The sequence below is a fragment of the Notothenia rossii genome (genome assembly GCF_949606895.1).
Source record: "Notothenia rossii genome assembly, chromosome: 3".
In the NCBI taxonomy this organism is placed as follows: Eukaryota; Metazoa; Chordata; class Actinopteri; order Perciformes; family Nototheniidae; genus Notothenia; species Notothenia rossii.
In genome coordinates this window covers 71,432,383-71,453,347 of record NC_136901.1, presented here as the reverse complement: position 1 = coordinate 71,453,347, position 20,965 = coordinate 71,432,383, and the positions used below count along the sequence as shown (strand labels likewise).

At 39.7% G+C, this 20,965-nt stretch overlaps 3 protein-coding genes across 5 annotated transcripts; 2 read left to right on the top strand and 1 right to left on the bottom strand.

Moving 5' to 3' along the window:
* The first annotated feature begins 5,109 nt into the window (after positions 1-5,109).
* On the top strand, positions 5,110-10,638 carry npy7r (neuropeptide Y receptor Y7). 2 transcript variants are annotated; one of them, XM_079669110.1, is made up of 2 exons: positions 5,110-5,497; positions 8,202-10,638. In XM_079669110.1, the coding sequence occupies exon 2, from the start codon at positions 8,239-8,241 to the stop codon at positions 9,352-9,354; it is 1,116 nt and encodes a 371-aa protein (XP_079525236.1). In that variant the 5' UTR covers positions 5,110-5,497; positions 8,202-8,238; the 3' UTR covers positions 9,355-10,638. The 2 variants fall into 2 exon arrangements, with proteins under 2 accessions (XP_079525236.1, XP_079525235.1); XM_079669109.1 differs by lacking the exon at positions 5,110-5,497 and adding an exon at positions 5,555-5,804.
* Positions 10,639-11,229: 591 nt separating this feature from the next.
* Positions 11,230-15,770, top strand: prelid1a (PRELI domain containing 1a). The gene is made up of 6 exons (XM_079669122.1): positions 11,230-11,389; positions 11,982-12,099; positions 12,723-12,948; positions 13,035-13,148; positions 13,963-14,041; positions 14,802-15,770. The coding sequence occupies exons 2-6, from the start codon at positions 12,008-12,010 to the stop codon at positions 14,921-14,923; spliced, it is 633 nt and encodes a 210-aa protein (XP_079525248.1). The 5' UTR covers positions 11,230-11,389; positions 11,982-12,007; the 3' UTR covers positions 14,924-15,770.
* A 747-nt stretch (positions 15,771-16,517) lies between these two features.
* Positions 16,518-20,866, bottom strand: mxd3 (MAX dimerization protein 3). Of its 2 annotated transcripts, XM_079669123.1 has the most exons (7): positions 20,726-20,866; positions 19,770-20,044; positions 19,019-19,124; positions 18,881-18,910; positions 18,625-18,739; positions 18,282-18,447; positions 16,518-17,742 (listed from the first exon to the last, which is right to left on the bottom strand). In XM_079669123.1, exons 2-7 carry the CDS (start codon positions 19,837-19,839, stop codon positions 17,624-17,626), a joined length of 606 nt encoding a protein of 201 aa, XP_079525249.1. In that variant the 5' UTR covers positions 19,840-20,044; positions 20,726-20,866; the 3' UTR covers positions 16,518-17,623. The 2 variants fall into 2 exon arrangements, with proteins under 2 accessions (XP_079525249.1, XP_079525250.1); XM_079669124.1 differs by lacking the exon at positions 19,770-20,044 and having other exon boundaries at positions 20,726-20,864.
* Positions 20,867-20,965: the final 99 nt, after the last annotated feature.

The window sequence follows — 20,965 nt, the reverse complement described above, 5'->3', positions numbered from 1 at the left end:
TTGGTCCTCTGGTTTCACAGCAAACAGCAGGTCGTGAATACTGAAATGAAGGCAGTCAGTTATTAATTTTACCTCTTCGACTCCTCACGTTTCTGTGGCACTTATCAAAACTAAACACATGCCTTCTCTCGAAAATAATCAAAGCTGGAAGGAGTACTCAGATTTTTTACTGGTGAAAAGTTGGAGAAGAAGCTCAAGGGCACATCGGCAGGACGTGAACTGGCACCTCTCCAGCTACCAGTCCAGTGTAAAAATACTTAGCTTCAAGTAAAAGTCCTGCATACAAAATCTCACTTGAGTAGGAGTACAAAAGTATTGGCATCAAATTATATTTAACGTACCCAGGACTGGCCCTGACCAATTTGCTGCCCTAGGCAAGATCTTAACTGGCGACCCCCACTCCCAAAATGCAGACACTCACTATGACGGTTGCGGCATGACCACCAAAACAGAAAGATATGGACACAAGATGTGTGCAACTGTATTTGGTATCCTATCCATTTGAACATGGTTTAAAGGTGACCTATCATGCAAAATGCACTTTTGTATGTCTTTTATACATGAATATGCGTCCCCTGTGTTCCAGGGAACTCACCAAGTGTCAGAAAACACAACCCTCTCTATTTTCCTTCATACCCAAATCTCTTAAAAAGTGGCTGCAACGGATCTGATACAGACTGATCCAGATTTGAACACTTCTATGACGTCACAGAAGTGGCGATACGGCTATTGGGCCAACTCCACCAATCAGCCTTTACCTCACTGAGGTTATCAGAGCAGGAGAGAGCTCTCTAAAGCTCTCCCCCTGCGGCCGCTCACACAGTAAATTCCAATGTTAATAAAAGCACACAGAAGCTGTATACGTTTTTTGGGAGTTTGATTTATTTTAAATTAACACAAATACAAAATGAAAACCTATAATTGCACACTAAAACCATTATTTCAAAAAAAGAACTATTTCACATAAACCTCTTGATTTTATTGGGGCTGGGGCGGTTCAACTTGATTTTTAACTTGAGTTTGGGCACTGTACGTAATATAGGCGTAGTTATGTTAGTATAAGATAATAAGATGTACTTTGTTGATCCAAAATCGGGAAATTGTGTTGTTTCTCTCCAATTTTCGACGCCCCCGATGGGTTGATGTGCCCTTAGCATTCGCCTATACTGCCTATGCCAAGGGCCGGCCCTGAACGTACCAAATGTAAAAGTACACTTTGTGGGTATCCCATTTCAGGGAGTGGAGTAGAAGTATAAAGTAGCATACAATGAAAATACTTAGGCTAAAAGTCCCCCAAAATTAAACTTAAGTACAGTACTGGAGTAAATGTATACTTCATTACATTACACCACTGGAAATAATGGAACTTTATTGCACTCAGCTTGTGGTGCCTGTAGGGCTAAACAAAGAGCTTTAGTATTGCACTTCCATAAAGTTGGCGCAGTACCAGGAGACTGTTTTTTAAAAGAGTGGACAGTATCCGAGCAGGAGACACCGAGATATCTTGACTTTTTGGTTTGAAGAACTGGATCATCTGACATGAACAGGGTACGTTTTTTAGACTTTAGAAAGGTCTCCTCAGGGCAGAGGTATTTTCAAACTGTTTTATTTCATAGTCTAAGATTCGAGATTCAAAGTCTTTAATGTCATGCACAGTAGCTACAGTGTAGAAATGGCATTGAAACTCTTAAGTTCCAGGCTCCTCCAACATTGCAAAATAGCTATATAGCACATGAAACAATACAAAGAAATAAAGAAATTCAAATGGAAAAAAAATTAAAGTTCAAGGAGAAACAGGATAGAATAGATTAGAATAATATTGTGCTGATTATATTGCAGACCAATGTGCAAGTAATGCAGATTAAGTAAACTATATTTCAGGAAAATAAATAAATACAATAAGCTAAATAATGCAGAGAATGTTGTAAGTGGCTATGTAAATGCAGGAGTCTTCGTACATGTAAATAGAATAAGATGTATACAAGGACAGTCCACCATCTATAATTAATGTGAAAAGTAGATGTGAAATGCAGAAGTCCCTCTCACATGGTTAAAGCCTCATATTGCCGGAAACATTACGACATAGCCTAATGGTTTGATTAGACTCCTAATTTAATTGTCACTAGTCATGTTTTAGACAATATGGGCATGGAGATAGATGTCCATGTTGCTTTGAAACATTGGCCATGACTTAGAATAACATAACACCATAAGGTATGACTAGAGCACCCTACATGTTGACCCAAGAAATCCAATTTGACTGACACCGAAAGTCCACCCTTTCAAATCAATATTTTGGATCACTGAAAACTAAAGGCTGTTGTCCGCATTATGGCTACATTGTCCACCTGTCAAGTTGAACCTATATTGGAGACAAAAAAAACAAAAAAGCAAGAGGCTCAAATGGGATTTCTCTTTGTCTGTCATCCTCTACTCAATTTATAATTCACAAAGCCCACACAAAGAGAAGCAGACAGACAGGGAGTGACAGTAAGAACATCCCTAACAGTGTGGGTGCTGTGATTGTTGTTGCTTTGCGACGTGAGGACGACACAGTCTCTGATCATGTCACCAGATCAGTGGCACCAGTGTTCTCAGAGGAGCTGAACAGACACGGCGATCAGATGGAGAGCAGTGGAACATAAATACAGAATCCTGGCCATATGGAGGGAGGTCCTACACACTAATTAGGTACATGTAGATTTATATGAGCACACGAAGAAAGCTGTAAAGACTTACAGTATGGGCAGGGCCGCCTTAATGCACGGGCTGACCTGGGCTGAAGCCCAGGGGCCTACGGAGATCGGGGGCCTATCATGTGCCAATTAAAAAAAAAAAAAAAAAAATCAATTTTTTTATTTTTTTATTTCGGGTGTTTTTAAAAGAAATATTAAGTAAACAAAGTCTTGGCTTTCAGAATATGAAACTTTCATTTCCAAAATCACACGATAAATACATTTTTGAAGCTTGTAAAGGGAAGACAACAGCTCTCCCTCGCCACTCTGCTGTTCCACAGCGCCGCCCCCCCTCCCTCCACTGAAATTATTAATGTAAGACGTATAGTAATCATAGATAACACGGCAAGGTCCGTTACAGTTTGTCTTCATCTGATTTAAAAAAAACAAAGTCTTGGCTTTCAGAATATTAAACTTGTTTCGGTAAATTCAGATGATAAATACAACTTTGAAGCTTGTAACGGCATAATTACAAGCGGAGAACGGAGTAACTTGACGTCACAGCAGGCATAACAACAGCCGGTGTTTCTCGTGAGTGTTTTCCCCGGGAAACAAACACAATACACACAAACGCAAATATACACAAACACCCACACGTCAGAATGAGAATATGTTTCACATGTGACTTATTCAAATTGCGAGTGATTGAGTGAAGAAAAAGTTTGAGAGTGGCACTCGGAAAAGGAAATTGTTGAGGGAAAAGGAGTTTCGAGACAAGCAGCTGTTACAAAAAATGCGAAGCTTACAGGTTATTTTAAACCTGTAGGCCAGGATGAGGAGGAAGGACAGATGAGTTCTGTACCGAGCGGTAGCGGTGCCGGCCTCGGAGACAAGTAGGCCGTCTGGTTCTGATAGCGATGGAGTAGCGGGAGAGGAAAAACAGACAGGAGGGACATTATCTGTTGGAGGAGATGGAGAGGACGACGAGGACTTGCTACGTGGAGGGGAGCCAACGGCAACCGGACAAATACATGAGGGAGGCCCGATACGTCACTCATATGGAGGAGAGGACCAGGCGCGTGTAGAGCAGAGTGGAGAAGTGCTATCACAGAGCCTGCCCAGGCTATAAATGACTTTGATTTGTTGTTTAAATAGGGGGCCTACAAAAACTATCAGCCCCAGGGCCTGATGGCAGGTTAAGGCGGGCTTGAGTATGGGTTGACTTAAATTAACACTAAAATGTGTTTTTTTACCAGCATAAAACCTCACCACTTTTCAGAAGCCCTTAGAGATAAGTAAGTTTTAAGCAAGGACAGGAATCCTTTATCCGTAACGAATACAAGTCAGGCTGAAGGAACTGTCAAGCTTCACTGCGAGTGACCCAGTGCACATGGGACGACTCTTATTGTTGAAAGAATAAATTGAGGTGGAGGGGCAGCCTGCCACAATCAATAAGGAAAATCTCTGTTACTGAGTCAATCAGTGAGGCAATTATTGCACCATTAAATATAATCCCACCACAAGAATCCAAGGATCCCATGTCATGTTTCTCCATTCACTATAGTTCTCAGCTGTGATGGTGAAAGACGACTCTAAAGCTCCAGGGTATTGCACAGACAAGGGTGGAGGGAGACACTGTTATTGAAATCACTAAACGTTTTTTAAGTGCGCGACAATGGGTTTTCCACGTGGCTAAAGCTCCTATGTTAATGTCTAATTTAAAGTGACAGCGTGTTACATGTCCTTAATTATCTGGTGATGTTCCTGTTACATCTGTGCGAGGCGAGCAGTCTACAGGTCTGATGAGGTGAAGACATTTCAAACAGATTCAATGAAGATGGAATCACATGCAAATGTTTTTATTTAAGATATTTTTTCAAGAATCTGAAAGTTGTTTCAAGGTAACTGCTTGGTACATAATTGTATTACCTCGAAAATGCTCTGTGAACAATATCCCAGTCAGCCTTGAGACATCTCCTGACAATCTTTTCACAATCCTCTTCAATATTTGCTACATTATATGAGGGGAAAAGGCTCTAGACACACAATGTAACCTGATCCCTTCAAACCCCAGTGGAAATGAGATAATTCAGGTGAATGACACCCAGAATACTAAATATTGATTGAAATTCCCAACCGAACCCTATTCAAATGTACCACAATTGAATAATCTCAGAGGACATAAAGGAAGCACACAGAAATTAGTTTTTTGAGAGATGTGTGTTTTTCCAGGGAATCAAATAAAGCATGCAAGTAGGGCATGTTGCACAACAACACAACACCTCAGTTATATGCTCATGTTATTGCTGAAATTACATCAGTTGTGACATGATGCCAAATAAAGCAATATATGAGGATTTGCTTTACAATCGTGAATTGTTCCAAAGTTCATTCAAAGTTGTATGAATACGAATACAACAAGTGTTAAGCCTGCCTGGAAATAAAGTGAATGATAAATGCAGATAAAACAGGAAAGTGCAATAAATCAGTGACGTTACTCTTGTGAGTTGGCTCTTTAAAGGACATTCTGTGATATTGAATTACATTTATTCTGTATATTCTACTGTGCACTGGAAATGAAATCACAAAGAGCCCTCGTTTAAATATGTGATCTGCAAAGTGCAGGTCTCCGGTGACAGTCCCTGGCACTGATGTGGACGCTGACACTGTCTGTGTCCTGTAGACCTGCCTCAGGAACGCACTGTCGAGCCACAAGATGCGCACTAGGAGCTACAGTTTGGGAGGAGCTTCGGGATTTTCCCCCTTGTTTCACGCCACTTTGGAGTGAAGACTCGTCTGTTAAGGGAGATATAGGAGAAAAGGTGAGTGCATAACTACGTGGATAGCGCTTATTTTGACTTTAAATGTGTGTTCCGTGGTTGCTTTATTGAAAAAAATGTATCCCTGAGGAAATAGATATTACATTCTCTGTTATTCTGCTCAGCGTTAGTTGCTAAAACTGTTATATGTGCGTAATTTGGATATGAGAGGAACATTTCAAAAGGAACAAGTGTCCAAATTGCGTACCACAGGTGATCATTGGTGTTGAAGGCAAACGATTTGCAGCTGTCCAGTCGGTGGAAAAAGCTTCGAGAGCTCACTTGGAGATATTTGAATGCGCACTATTCAGTAAGTTAAACAAATGGCGACAAATTACGCACGACATCAATTATATTTGATTGGGACATTAAATATCTCATTAGAATGTCATGGCAGTGCGTATAATTCAGTATAATATAACATTCAGTTGAATTGCTCCAGCAGGTGTATCATAAAACGTTACTCAGTGCCACGAGCTTTGTTAAAGTCATGTATAACCTTCGCTGATCAGAAAGGGTGGTTTGACAGATTCCCGATGAATTGTGAAGTGCACATGTCGCCTGCAGTCTCTATGTTAAATCCCTGCTGCCGGCTGGTGTGTGACTGTCTGCTCCGCGGATAGAAGACAGGTGTATGATTTTAGGCTCATTGGCACTGCACACTGTAGGCCTAGTTGTCATTAAATATACGTGGTCCCTAATAGATTGAGACTCATTACACACATTAGTGTGTGTGTGTGTGTGTGTGTGTGTGTGTGTGTGTGTGTGTGTGTGTGTGTGTGTGTGTGTGTGTGTGTGTGTGTGTGTGTATATTCACCTTGAAGACAATTGCAGAGAGGACCATTTGATTAATGTAGCTTCTAAAATAATAATAATAATAATAATAATACATTGTATTTATCAAGTGCTTTACCTCAAATATGACAATAGATTAACCCAACAATACAGCCAAAAAGGATTTACTCTCTATTGTCCTTGATGAAATTCTTATTTGTGAATACAATACTGAAAAGGCAAAATGTGTCTAAAAGTGTGTCAAACAATATGCTACAAAATCTCCAGAGCAACAAAAAAATGTCTGTCACCAAAGAAACCTCTCACTGTTGTTCTGTTTGTCTCTGTGTTTCCATTAGAAATAACTTGAAAACTGTTAGCTTCTAAATGTGTTGAATTAGGCATATGAGCACTCACAATCTTAAAAAGTGTTCCGTTTTGAACAGTTATATCAAAGTCATTTAGATTTGTTGAAAGCCTCTGGCCAATTCTAATGTCACTAAATGTAAAAAGCCTTTATTTGGTTAATGAGGATGCAGCAATTTAGCAGTCAAGAGTCAAAATTGAGACTAGTTTTAACACATGCCATCACAAAATGTTCTGTCTGTATTCAGCATGGAGCTCTCAAGTCTCTTGCAGGTAAATGGACAGTAATGACAACATAATCAACTATAGAAAGTACTGAAGAGAAAGAATATCTTTTATACTAAAATACGGCTGTCTAACATGGGTCAGCAAGGACCTCTATGCAAGTAATTACCACACAGTATTCCCTTTATGAGCTGCCGACTGAGTCTGAAGGCAGTCGGCAGCTCTAATGATGTAGCTTTGACTGACATCTTCTGATCACATTGCTTCCTTCATCATCTTCCTTTAGCCTTTATCATGGCACAGGTGTCTCTCCCTTGGAGAAACAGTGAGCTGTAAAAAAAACAATACTTGTACCCAGGCCATGGTGGATGCAATAGATCTAGTTAGCATTATTATGGGAGGCACACATGTGTACAAAGAGAGCCATTTCCTTCTATTTTTCTTAGCTTATTCAGAATGTCCACTTCCTAATGAAAAGCTGTTTAATTGTTCTATTAGGCTGCATGCATTAGAGAATTATCATATCTCCTATTTTGGCATTTAATTGTTTTTTATTTAATTACAAAACGGTTTTAATAACCGTGAGACATTTACAATGCATACCCTTTCCAGGTAATATGAAAATAATAATGAAACGGTTCGGTATGTGATCTTTTTGTCAGGTTGCATTTCATTTCATTTCAAACCTTTATTTATCCAGATTGTCCCTTGAGATCATAGATCTCTTTTTCAAGGGAGACCTGCAGCAATTAGGTTCCACATGAAACATAAAACAATAAAGGACATCATACAACATATTTACAAGCTACATTTACATACTTATCAACATTAGAGGTTGGGGTTTGTCAAAGCTCTAGCAGGTGAGATGTAGACCCTGAAAATACATTTGAATGACTGGAAGTATCGTACAACATAAAGAGAAGAAGAGAATATTCGAGGAGTCATTAAGTAGATAACAAAAACAGCACGGCAGCACCGTAGAAACCCTGGGAGCATTTCACAGCAAGGTACATCCGGCTTTTTCAGGCAAAAATGAGAGGAACTCTTAGTCTTTTGGTAAGTGGCAGCCAATGAGGGATCATGTTACTGCTTCAGAAAGTCATACTTGTTGTTTGGGACATCTGCACAGAGGGGGGCACATAGGAAGACATGTGTATCCTAAAGCGATATTTGCAGTGACAAAAAACATTTGGAATTCTAAATTGGAGAGCAAATGTTGGAAATAAAATAATTACCTCATAGCTCAGGCCTTTTTTTACATTTGACATATTATTTTCAAAGGCTTATTATTAAAGGCTAGATTGTGTCAATAATTACATTTAATGGGTTTTCCTCTCCTCAGGTGTCTGCACAGCCTAAATCTATCATCTGACGACAGAATGAGCCCTCCAGACACATCCAACAGCACGAGCGAAGGGGAGGCTGGTGAAACAGATCCCTGGTTTCTTCTCAACAACAGCATGGGTTTACACACACCAGGTTTCCACACAGACATCACCAAGCACATTGGAGTCCAGATCACCCTGATCGCAGCATATTCCCTAATCATTATGCTAGGGCTTATGGGAAATGCTCTTGTCATCTACATGATCATTCGCTACAGAAACATGCGAACAGTGACCAACTTCTTCATAGCAAACCTGGCCCTAGCAGACCTCCTGGTGGACACCCTCTGCCTGCCCTTCACTCTGGTTTACACTCTGCTGGATGAGTGGAAGTTTGGGGCTGTGTTGTGCCACATGGTGCCGTTTGCCCAGGCCCTGAGTGTGCATGTATCCATCCTGACCCTCACTGTCATCGCTCTCGAGCGATACCGCTGCATCGTCTTCCACCTTGGCCGGCGCCTTACATGGCATTCCAGCTTTCTCATCATGACACTCACCTGGACTATGTCAGCAATCCTGGCAGCGCCCCTGGCCATCTTCAGAGAGTACCGCCATGAAGAGATCCCTTCCATCAACCTGCGTATCTCCGTCTGCTCTGAGAAGTGGCCCCACGGGACCAGCAGGGACGGGGTCATCTACAGCCTCTCAATGCTGCTCCTGCAGTACATCCTTCCCTTAGCCATCATCAGCTATGCTTACATCTGCATCTGGGTCAAACTGAAGAACCATATCAGCCCGTCCACCCGTAGTGACAGCATCAACCGCCGCAAAAAGACCACCAAGATGTTGGCGCTGGTGGTGGTGGTGTTTGCTATTTGCTGGCTGCCATTCCACGTGTTTCAGCTGGCCAGTGATCTAGACCTGGTGCTCAGGTTTAAGGAGTACAAACTCATATACACAGTGTTCCATATCATTGCTATGGGTTCAACTTTTGCCAATCCTGTCCTGTACGGGTGGATGAATAAAAACTACAGGAATGGCTTCCTAATGGTGTTTCGTTGTGAGGATAAGCCAGATGCTTTCCACCCCGAAGGCTCCTTCAGGACACGCTCCTTAAGAAGGCTGACTCTGAATGGCCGTAATGGTGGACATCCTCCAACTGCTGTTTGAGATTAGCACAATTTAAAATGCCTGTAGGATGTGACTGAGCACATTTAACGCACCTCCGGTTTGTGGTGCTTGTGGTTGAAAAGCAGCCTTTTGACTTGAATTGATTATGAGTATATCTGGGACTAGAGAGGGCTCGGAGCTTTGCATGCAAATTGCTTTATGTAAGGCCTTTCTTTCCTTTGTGAATGGTACTAGTTCAAACACATCTGTCTAACCTGTTCAAATACGTGATTCGGATGTTTACTAGGCTGTTAGAAAACTACGTACAATATAATATGTGTCTCCTGTAACTGCAGAGCTGTTGTTGATAAGTTATGTCCAATTAATAATGCATTCCATTGCAAACATTGCCTGAAGCTATTATTGTGTCCATACCTACTGAAGGGAAAAAGGTTAATATTGTGAACAAGTTTGTTTTTCTCACTCGTTCTTCTATTTGTTGAGTTTCACATATGCTGCATTATGGATTCACTCAAAAGTCCTTGTAGAGTAACATTCAATTTCCGCCCATGTCCATCCAGAGGAAGTGTTGATCTGTCCAACCAGGAAGTTAATTGTGTTCACCTGGCAACCAGCTGTTCTCGATTAGACGAACCAGCTGTCTCCAAAGGAATAAGATCGAAAACCACTGAACTGCGTGAAGTGGGACTTTTTGGTATTTTCGTCACATGTGTGCAGCTGCTTTGAGGATATGTAGAAAAAGGGATTTGGATGAAGAAAAATCATGCAATTATACATTCTACACGCTGCTCAAGTGACCTTTGTGGTGGTCTGTTAATAATAAACACAAGAACATTAATCAACCACACTGCCTCTGATATGAACACCCGCTGTATACATGACTCATCAGGAGAAGAAATGATATGGGTTTAAATTAAGAAAAGTTTGGATGAGAGGATTAAGTTAAGAAAGTCGAATATAAAACTCAAAATAGTGGCATATTCTGAAATGTTTTCAACACAGCTACCATACATGGATTACTCTCGGGTTCTGTGCCGTGGGGTATACACCCTCCATACGGTAATATAGGAGGGATCAACTTTCCATGAACGACAGCAAAGAAAATCCATATATAGGTGGGAAGACAGTCCACACAGAGAGGGAAAAAATAAGCATTTGCAGAAATAATTTAAATGAATCAAAGTCCTGCACAAAACATTCAGACTTCCTTTTGAAAAATAAAAAGAATTAGTGGGTCCAAATAACATCAAATAAAGTATTTGTTGTAGTATTTAACACCCAGCTGCAGTGTGATTCATTTCATTAAAGAAAACATGTATTGATTTTGTACTGCTGGTTCTTGACACCCACATTACTAATGCCCTAGTTTAGCCTATGTTTTTTATTTATGTACTGTAGATAATTATAGAAATTCTTAGCCTTAATCGAGACTACTTGCAAATACAAATACTGAGCTTACACCCTTGGCATCAAACCGTTGAAGAACCGTTGTGAAGATTTGGCTGCAGTCTGGAGATGTATTCAGGGGTGGTTTTAATATGCGTAAGAGATTATGCATCTGTCCTAAAGTATAGCATGCTGAAGAGCATATATCTCCAGAAATAGCAAGACATGTTCATATTAAAAAGATAGTTCACCCAAAATACACAGTTTCCGTTTCCCTGTAGAGTTATTTATCAATCTAGATTGTTTTAATGTAGCTATGCATTTTTTTGTTTGAAGGGAGAACTGTCCTTTTAACCATAGCATTAAATATTTGAGTTGAAGGGAGATTGTACGGATGCCACTTTTAAGTTTTGGGGAAAAATTACATGATATTTGACCCCAAGATTCCGATCAAAATCTACATTTCAGGTAACAAATCCTTTCTCACGCTGTAGTGCATTTTGCACGGTTACCTGCTTCCCTCTAGTGTTCAAACTGGATATTGCATCGTCACCACCTACCGGATATGTCGTCTTCGTTTGACCTTCTCTCCAGTTTCACATGATTTGTCGGTGGCTGCACGGTGAAATCCATGCCGACAGGAGTATAACATGAAAATACCCAACTTTTGAATGTTGTCGCCTTACAGGTAACCCACCTTTGACTATAGGAATGAAAGCAACAATTTACTTTTTGAATGTCGATTAATGAAATCAATGTCTTTGCCATTCATTCATAGAGACTGCTTCATGCTAGGCTAGCTCATGCTAACTAGGAAGCTTTGCAGTGCGGACGTGACAAATGTGACATACTTTATATCTGATTTTAGCTACTCACTGTTTTCATATTCATTTGTTTGTGCTCATGATGGTCGCCCAAGGCTTATTTTGAGCAGTTTCAGTGTGGTATTTAAGAAGTATTATTTGAAAGACAGCTGTCATGTAGTCTGAAAAGTTCTGGAAAACGTGTGTCTCTGCTAACGGTGGGATGTATAACAGATGTAAAACATTTAAACAAACCTATGTAATACAATAACACTTTTTTATTTAGTTTAATATGACCTTGTCTACATTAATGGTCAATTGGTTAAAACAAACACAAATGTTCCCGAATCTTCGAATCTGCTGTCCAGTGAATTCCGGCCTCCCGTTGTATTTACCTGAGCTGCGTCCTGCACTGTTGTTGGAAAGCTAGTTACATAAACGTATGAAACTCACAGGCTGTATTCTGTGTCTCCACAGCGGGGCCACAGTAAACACACGGCACCATGGTGAAGTATTACTGCTGCGCAGGTATGCTCAAAAGCAGCTGGGACCAAGTCTGTGTTGCTTTCTGGCAAAGATATCCCAACCCTTACAGGTGAGTGATAAGAGTCTGAATTCAGTGTTTCCTCTGCTCCTTGCATACTCTGATCTCTCCAAATTGCAAAGCATGAAGGGTTGGGATTATGTGTCTACATTTCTATACTCAAAGTGGTGAAAAGTAACTGAAGTGTATTTAATCTAGCAGTGTTCTTAGGTATAGGATTTAGGTACTTCACTAGTATTTTAGATTACTTAACACTTTGAATCCACTACAGTTCAGATGCTTGTTTCTTATGTTTTTGCACATTGATTATTAGATAAAATATGTAATTCTGTGATGTGATATAACATAATTCTGTCACCTGATGAGAAATGTCATCTTTAACACGTTAAGTCCTTCTGTATGCACATAATTCAGAACTTCTGCTAAAGTAAGATGATTAATTTTAGACTTTGACCTGTAATGGAGCATTTCTATATTAGGATGTTGCTATTTTACAGTGAGTAAAATACTGAGTGATTGGTGTATGATATTTGCATTCCTTTAGGTTACTTATTTTCATATATGTGCTTGCATAGATTAAACAATATTATTTAATTGAAGAAAAATATACTTTATTATAAGCCCACAGAGGTTTTGTATTGTTGTGATCCTTATCTTCTCCTTCTCTCCCACAGTAACCATGTTTTGACTGAAGACATTATTTTCCGAGAGGTTACTCCAACAAACTGCCTCGTTTCCAGACGTCTCTTGACCAAAACAAGCCGAGCACCTCGCTGGATGGAGCCCTACCTTCCAAAGCAAATGTCCAGCTCGGCATATATCATCGAGGACTCTATTGTGGACCCTCAGAAAAGGACCATGACCACCCTCACATGGAACATCAGCCACGCTCGACTCATGGTACCACAATGTTTGCTTTCACTCAGCATGGCACAAAGTAACAACAGCCTCGTGATCATTTGTTTTTGTTTTTCTCTCTGTTACAGTCGGTTGAAGAGCGGTGCAAGTACTATATTAACCCTGAAAATGGCAGCTGCACTGAGATAAAGAGAGAAGCTTGGATCTCTACCACCATCTATGGGCTCTCAAGAGCTGTTCAGGTCAGTAGAGTAAACAGATCAGGGAAAGTGCTGAGGGGGTCTGAAAGGAAGACTAACCCATCTAACTTTTCATTAGGTAACATAACACATAGTGTTCAGATGTACAAGTTGAGCAGCTGAAGCTGTCTGAAACTACTTAGGTTCCTGATTGATTTATCACAGAGTTAAGTAGTGGAGCCTCGCAGATGGGGGTTCTGCAGCCCCCTCAGCATCCCCCCCTTCCCGCGCCCATTCGCGATGTCTCGCTGTCTCGCAGACCCCACGCAGCAAGCAGGAAATGAACCCAGCTCACACTGTCCGCTCCTCGCAGCAGCGAGCCGCGCAACGTCCCGCCAACACGGCACCCAGACCCCACGCAGCATTCTCATCTGTTTGTCCTTACTGGTGTCCCTTTCTGGTTGCTAATGCCATTGTAACACATAATCACTGATGTTCCGCTGTAACGGTGGTGGACTCATCAGAACGGAGTGGGCGAGCTGACCAATCAGAGCACAGTGGGCTCACAGGGAGGGAGGGGGGGGGCAGGAGCTCCAACAAGCCGTGTAGGACAGAGAGTGAATACACATACTATACAGAGATGCTATATGAGAAACCAATGTGAGTTTGGAAAATTGCATTTTTTTTAAATTAATTATTAAATCTATTCTAGTATACCTCAACAATGGAATTATGATCAGTAGAAATGGCCATGACATGGGACCTTTAATTATTTTCAGACATGGTAGTACGTGTGCCGGTATGAGGTGTAGGTTGTTGACACAAGACTTATGTCAAAGTGCTTTTTAAGTGTTGGCTGACTGTGTTCTCTTTCCAGGAATTTGGTCTTAGAAGGTTCAAGAACAGTGTAACAAAGACCATGAAGGGCTTTGAATACGTGTTGGCCAAAATGCATGGTAAGTTGTCAGTTATAATACAATGCATTAGCCGCATGAATAAAAGCATCGCTAATTATTTTTGGAAACACCTGTTATTTTCCTGCAACGACAATTCACAATATCTGCAATGAAAAGGAATAATTAAGAGGTACAAGTGCTCTGATGCTAGGTATTTTGTTAAGATTCAGTTTAACAGATGTAAAGTAAAAGATGGAAACTTTGAGTAAAATAAAAACTGGATTATGCTCTTTAAGCAATCTTATCAGTCAAGTCTAAGAACTGGCCATTTGGGTATAGCTTTCCTGCTCTTTAAATCCATGTCATAGAACTTTTTATTAAAAAGTGTATATATTTAGTTTGGATGTAATGGGGCCATACTTGTCAAACTAATTGTTCATTTAAAAACTGTTAACAAATCAAGGCTATTCACTCATTGGATATTTGTCAAGATCAATTTGTAAGAAGACAGTTTTATGTGTTAAAATAACAAAAATGCACAATATCAGTCTCTACTGCGACAGTTTAGTCATTCCAAAGTTAAGGGCTTGAATACATGAGGATTACATTATAGTTTGATATTTAAAATGTATCGGCATTCGTGGAGTATTGTTGACAAAAACCCTGTGATTGACACACAACAAATCTAAAAGTCGGTGCACATTAGTAATTAAGGTTCTTTATTACACAATTCAGAACAATGAAGTGTTATCGTAGGTTTTCCTGCGCTACATGAATATCTATACCTTAGCCTTATTATATTATATGTCCTATTTTTTAGGTGAAACTCCATCAAGAACCTTAACAGAGACGGCTACGGAGCGAGCGAGAGAGACGGCCCTGGCAGCTAAGGAGAAAGCCAAAGATCTGGCCTCCCAGGCTCAGAAGAAACAGTATGTGTGATGTGTCGATCACCGGTTCTTTTCCACTGATACTAGGACAGATTTATCTATACCCTTTTGTTTAGTTGAGCATTGGGGTAAGACAAACTGATCCCGGGTCATTGGGTAGACACCTGACCTCTATGAGGAAGCATCGTGAATGGTGGTTGGACCATAAAAGGGCCTGAGCTGGGTTCAAGAGCCTGTTCCAGCCTTCTAAAATATATTGTACTTTTGATACCAGATCATCTCAGTATTTACCGTAGATAGAGATCTCAGAGGAACGGCTGAATATGGCTCCAGGTGCCATAAAACAATAATAGCACTTCGCCAACCTTGATGCCGTTCATCAGACCTTTGCTCAACCTCTGTGCCCTTCATCAACGTTTACTTTTTTGTTCTGTTCCTGTTAGTACGTCATGTTGTTTTCTAAGAGCTTTTTATTATTAACAGCTTTTGTTCTCATGCTAAGATAGCATACCACAAGATCTAATTCATGTGTATAATTTACGTTTTATGTTTCTCCACAATCATGTTATCTATTCATTTAGTTTAGTTCACCTAACCACACCTTAATCATCTTAAACCTGATTACTTCAAGTTGAAGTGCATTAACTGGAGAAAGGTCCTTATTGCTTGCATTCATAGCTTGATAAGAAATACTCCCTTGTGGGAATATGTGGTTGCAGGGGACATCAGTGTCTTCGCCTGAATTTCAAATGCGTGTACAAAGGCAAACATGTTACCTTGTTTTGTGCATTCAGTTTAGGTGTGATGATACAACCCGTGCAACACTGTGCTCTTACTTACTCTTACTGTGTTGATTCAATATCAGCTTGTCAATAAATGGACTGTTCCTTTGTAACCATCATGCTGTGATGTCTTTGAATAAGTGGTGCCTCGATATACTGACATATACAATCGGGTTGCAATATCCAACTAAGATCATGTTTATTTTCCTGTAATATTACTTCTTGTCAATTACTATATATACATATTTTTTATAGAGAACAAGGAAAATCACTCAGATTGTACTCAAAAGGCTTAACGAATGCAAAAAGGTGACAACGACCATTACTTTGTTATAAAGCAGGGGTGTCAAACTCAAATACACAGTGGGCCAAAATAAAAACATTGGTACTAGTCGAGGGCCGGACTGGTTCAATGTTTATTGAAATTAACTTATTGCACATATTAAACCTGGAACTAACAAAGCTTAAATTATTGCATATAAAAACAACATTAAATAATCAGTTGCATTCATTTCTCATGGCACTATCTGCAGCTTTTCCGGAGTCATTTTTATGATTACATTTTTCCACAGGCTAACAGCTTCAAAAAAACTCCCCTCAAAGAAAAAACCAAACATGCCCTGTTGTCTCAAGAAAGAACGTGCAGAAGGAAACATCCATTGAAACTCAGTTTGCTGCTCTGTCATAATTAGAAATCATTTCTGAGAATCACTGTAAACAAATAGGTCCGGAAACTCGTCATAATGCCTGTTTGCATCATTTCAAACAGCATTACTGTCTTATAGGGTCATAAGTACAATGTTACAAACTGTTGAGTTTCATAACTGTAAACCAATCAGTCCAGGTAAAAAATGAAACGTCACATAAATAAGAAAAATATTTATTCATTAAAAAAAGCTTACACCAGTTCAAAAATGCTACATTATATTACTGGGCGGAGAGATAGATGAATTCATACATACTATTACAAAAGGTAATAAGGCATCTTGCATATACAAAAGTGATGTGAACAAGCCCCTTCAGTTATTAAATATATAGCAAAGAATATGATACATATTTGTACAGCATCAATTGCATAATTACTACAAGTTGACATTACCTGCCTGGCGAATTTGTATTTTATTTCGACAAATGCACAATCACAGTCGTGATCACTTCCAGCTCATCTTAGCAGTGAATATAACAAACTGTCGTAATGCCTCTCTCACAATGCATCTTCACACGGGCAACAACATTCTTGCACTTGATCAGACTGGATTGTGTACAAATACAACACATTTATATGTGCCCCAGTTGCCAGATATAACTGCAAATATGACCAGTTTATTTCAGATTACTGTTTTCATTTTAATATACCCATAATCTTTTGAAAACAAGTGCAATGTGTACGTTTTGTGCAACGGAAAAAAGACATGACTGAATTTATATAATAAGACGATAATACAAATCATAGCACAGTTAATGCTTAAGTGCGGGCTACACACGACATAACAGAAAAGGAACTTAGTGCTAAAGGAAAGCTGTATGGTATACGACATCAAATCTGATTTAAGGCAGAATTCAGTTGACATACTGTAGTAAAGAATAAGTTAAGAGATTAGAATAAAAAGCCCTCATTTGGATTTTAAAAAGCCCTTACAGGCTAAGGAATACGCCCTTAAGAGATGAATGAGCTTTTTGATTCATTAAGTTACAGACACAGCTTGGCTAAGGTAAGAAATGCCAGAAAATATATATGCGCAAGGTTACATCCATCCCTGCCCAGTGATTTTAAATGCTTTTCAGTGCAAAATGGACACAGCTCATTCACACCATTATTGTTTAGCTTGTAGTCTGACATATTTTAAAAAGACAATGTCACAAGTTACTCCATTTAAAAAAAGTGTTCAGTTGTACAGTAACATTTTCCTCCGTTGGCTTGTTTTTGGAATGTTTTTCTCCTCTTCTTGACGTCAAACGAGTTACTACTGTCATAGCCAGGCTTTGTCCATGCTGGAGTAACAGTGGTCTGCATCAGTGTGCGTAATGCTCAGTCCGTCAGAGTCCACACAGTCGAACACTATGCCTTCCACGTCCACCTCCACGTCCTCTGTAAAGGGACCGACAAAACATCAACTCCATTAGTGAAAGAGAAAAAACACGATGGAAATGTGGGAAAAGAACATGCAAAAATATTTTGTTAACTTGTGTTTTTGTGGTTCTTGCTTCAATCATTTGGATGAAAGATTTATGTAAGTTAATAACAAAATACAAATAATAACGTCACAATACTTTTCCTTGAGGTTGATAACCTGTAATATTGATTACCTTTGATTTAGTTTCATTCATAATATGCAAAATGTCCAAATCCTAAACACTTATTAATGAGTAGACTACACTAATGTATGATTAACAAATACGTTTTGACAGCAAATTATTTGTGGACATATTATTTTTTTAAAGGTTTCTCTTCGTCTTTTTTTTTTATAAATCCTCTGCTGGAATTTCTAATTCCCATTAGAGCAGAATCACAGGGGTTTGAATGTGACAGAATAATGATCCAATATAACCAAACTTTTAATTGTACTTCAAGCTATAAAAGGCTACACATTACTGTGACTACGCCTGGTTGAGAGGCTTGGTACGTACCTCTGTCAGAGTCCGACCTCTCAGACGACATAGTTGACCCATGACTGTCGTTCCTCATCCTCTCGGAGCCTCTCTGCAGCTGCTCCAGCCGCACCCGCAGCTCTCTCTGCTCCCAGCGCAGACGGCCCTTCATCTGCTCCGCACGCTCATCCTGCTCCTGCAGCTTCTGAAATTGAAAAAGAAGAGACGGAAAAGTGAGCAGGGGACTAAATATGTAGACCCAACTTTAGAAGGTATAAACATCTATCAAATACTGTTAGCAAATGCACCATGATATCAGGACAATAACTGTCCCATTATCATGTTCTTAACTAGGACTTCTATGAGTCATGGTGTTGTGTACCTTTATGTGCAGCTGGGCTCGTCTCAGCAGGTTGAGTGTGGTGTTCCTCATCGAGTCAGATGACAGGGGGACTTGCTTCTTCAGCTCCTCTAGGTGGTGCCTCAGCTGAGCCCGTCTAAAAAGCACAACAGATGTTATTTCATGGAAGTGAAAACAGGCCTTTCAAGATTGTCCTCTGCATTTGGCCTAAATATAAATGTTTGTTTTTTGATACACTTGTGATATAATCTATTGTTCATGACAAAATAGTCCATACCTGTTTTTTTCCAGCTCGTTGTGAACTGACCTGCAGGTACAGAAAAATACAGTTTTGTTAAGCTATGAAATATGTTCATGTTTACAAATGCATAACCACACCCTTTTTTGTCAGTTGTCTGTTATGCAAGGTATTCACCTATTGCCTCCACCAGCAGCAGATATCTTTCTGTTCTTCTGTTTGCTCCTCTTGTCAGAGTCATCTGGACTGAGAGGAAGGAGTGAAGCATATCCATGTTCTGCCTCTGTGCAGGAAAAAAAACATCACAACGGTGTAAGAAAACTGTCTGAAATTAAATAGTAACGATGTTAAGTATAAATACTTAAAGTGATCCCATTATCATCGGTAATGAAACCTAGTGCTATAAATGATCATATAATATCTAATCTCTTCCTAAATCGTCAGAAAAGGAGGACAAAAGCTGCTGTCAACAGCATCATCAGCTGGGCGTTTTGTTTTTGGCGCCATCACACCGCTCTTTCACTTTTATAAAACGACTCTTTGTAGCCTCACAGGCAGAAATGCAAAATAAGATTTTACATTGTTTTAATAGGAAATGAAACGTTGAGTTTAGCGTGGTCCCTTTCTCACTTTCATTGACAGTAGAGAGCGTTCACCGCCGCTCTAATTCCTTTTCAAACTGGAGCAGATTGGCGCCTTTGAGTACAATGATGAGACCGATATGTAGGTCACTGAGTAATGGGATGGATCGCCTAATGTTACCCCTGTTGCAGAAAAAATATACGCTATGCAACACTAACATTCTGTTCTTTATCTATATTGTGTGTTGCATTACATGCATAGTTCATTTAGCTTCAAATGCATTTCGTTGGGTTAACAATAACCAACTTCCTCCCCTGTAGACTGACAGTTATCATAAAAACCTTACCTCGCTCTCTTCTCTCAAGAAACTCAGCAGCCCGGAGAAGCACCTGGATGTTGCAAATGGTTCCTTCCATTATAATTGTTGTTAAAAGAACAAAATCTCTGGTAAACAAGCAACTGTGGCGTAAGCGTCGGCAGTCAGGAGATGAAGCTGTGTCTGTGCTACGTCCTCAGTTGAGACCATAGAGCCTAAACACTGGTGCTGCGTTCACGTGTTCGGCGTAAACTCAGACATGTAAAACTGACGTCAAAAAAATATCCGGAGGGCACAACGTTGATCTATAATAGAGACAAGGAGGAACATTTAACTAAAGTATTGGCATCTGGTGCCTCATTTTCGTTAGAAAAGAGAAAAAAGTTTATTATTGGTGACTTTTTATTTACTTTTTCATTGTATAAAGTTTTAAGGTTACAATTATAATATGTCCGAAAGCAATTGAAGGCATCTACAGTCAACGTAAAACGTCATGTCAAAGCTCCCTCCCCTCCTGTTTGACAACACCTTTATTTTTCAAACATTCATTATTTTGGCGGACTATATTGACTTGTGCTTGACTGATATTTGCATGAACTTATACTTTCTTTCCACTATTATATTAAAACCTAAAGAAAAACATGATATAAGATGGCCGTCTGAGAGCTAACGTAGTTTTGTAAAGTTGCATTGTTAGCTACATATGCTTTTGTTACACTTAGTATAATTGTACTCTCCCCCTCTTCCGATGTATAAAAAACAAATGTGTATTTGCCTAAATCCATCTGATTATCTTACTATTCAAATATTTTTCATTTACCAGACGGTGTACATTTAACTTGCATACTTTTAGTAACATAGAATAACATGGTCTTATTATGTTGAAAACGCCAAAACAATCGTTTGCGTAGTTAATGTAGGCGGGAGGATATGTCAAATTGTATTTTCATTCACATAAGAAAGTGGGAGGGGAGGATTGCCCTTACCAAAGATGGCGGTGTCTGGCTTCAGTGCTTGCATTAGGTTTCAGTTGTAGTCTCCCTATAGGAGTGAAGCCGGATTGCCAGCAGTATCTTTAACCTATGAACTCCTGAGTGTGCCAGTCCTCCGCCATATTGACTGTTGTCTTGACTGGAGGAGATAGAGAACATTTTGAGGTCCGAGAAGAAACGAAAGTGTGCTCTCCAAATCCTCGAAACTGGTGCAAACTTGGCCAAAGCGTATTA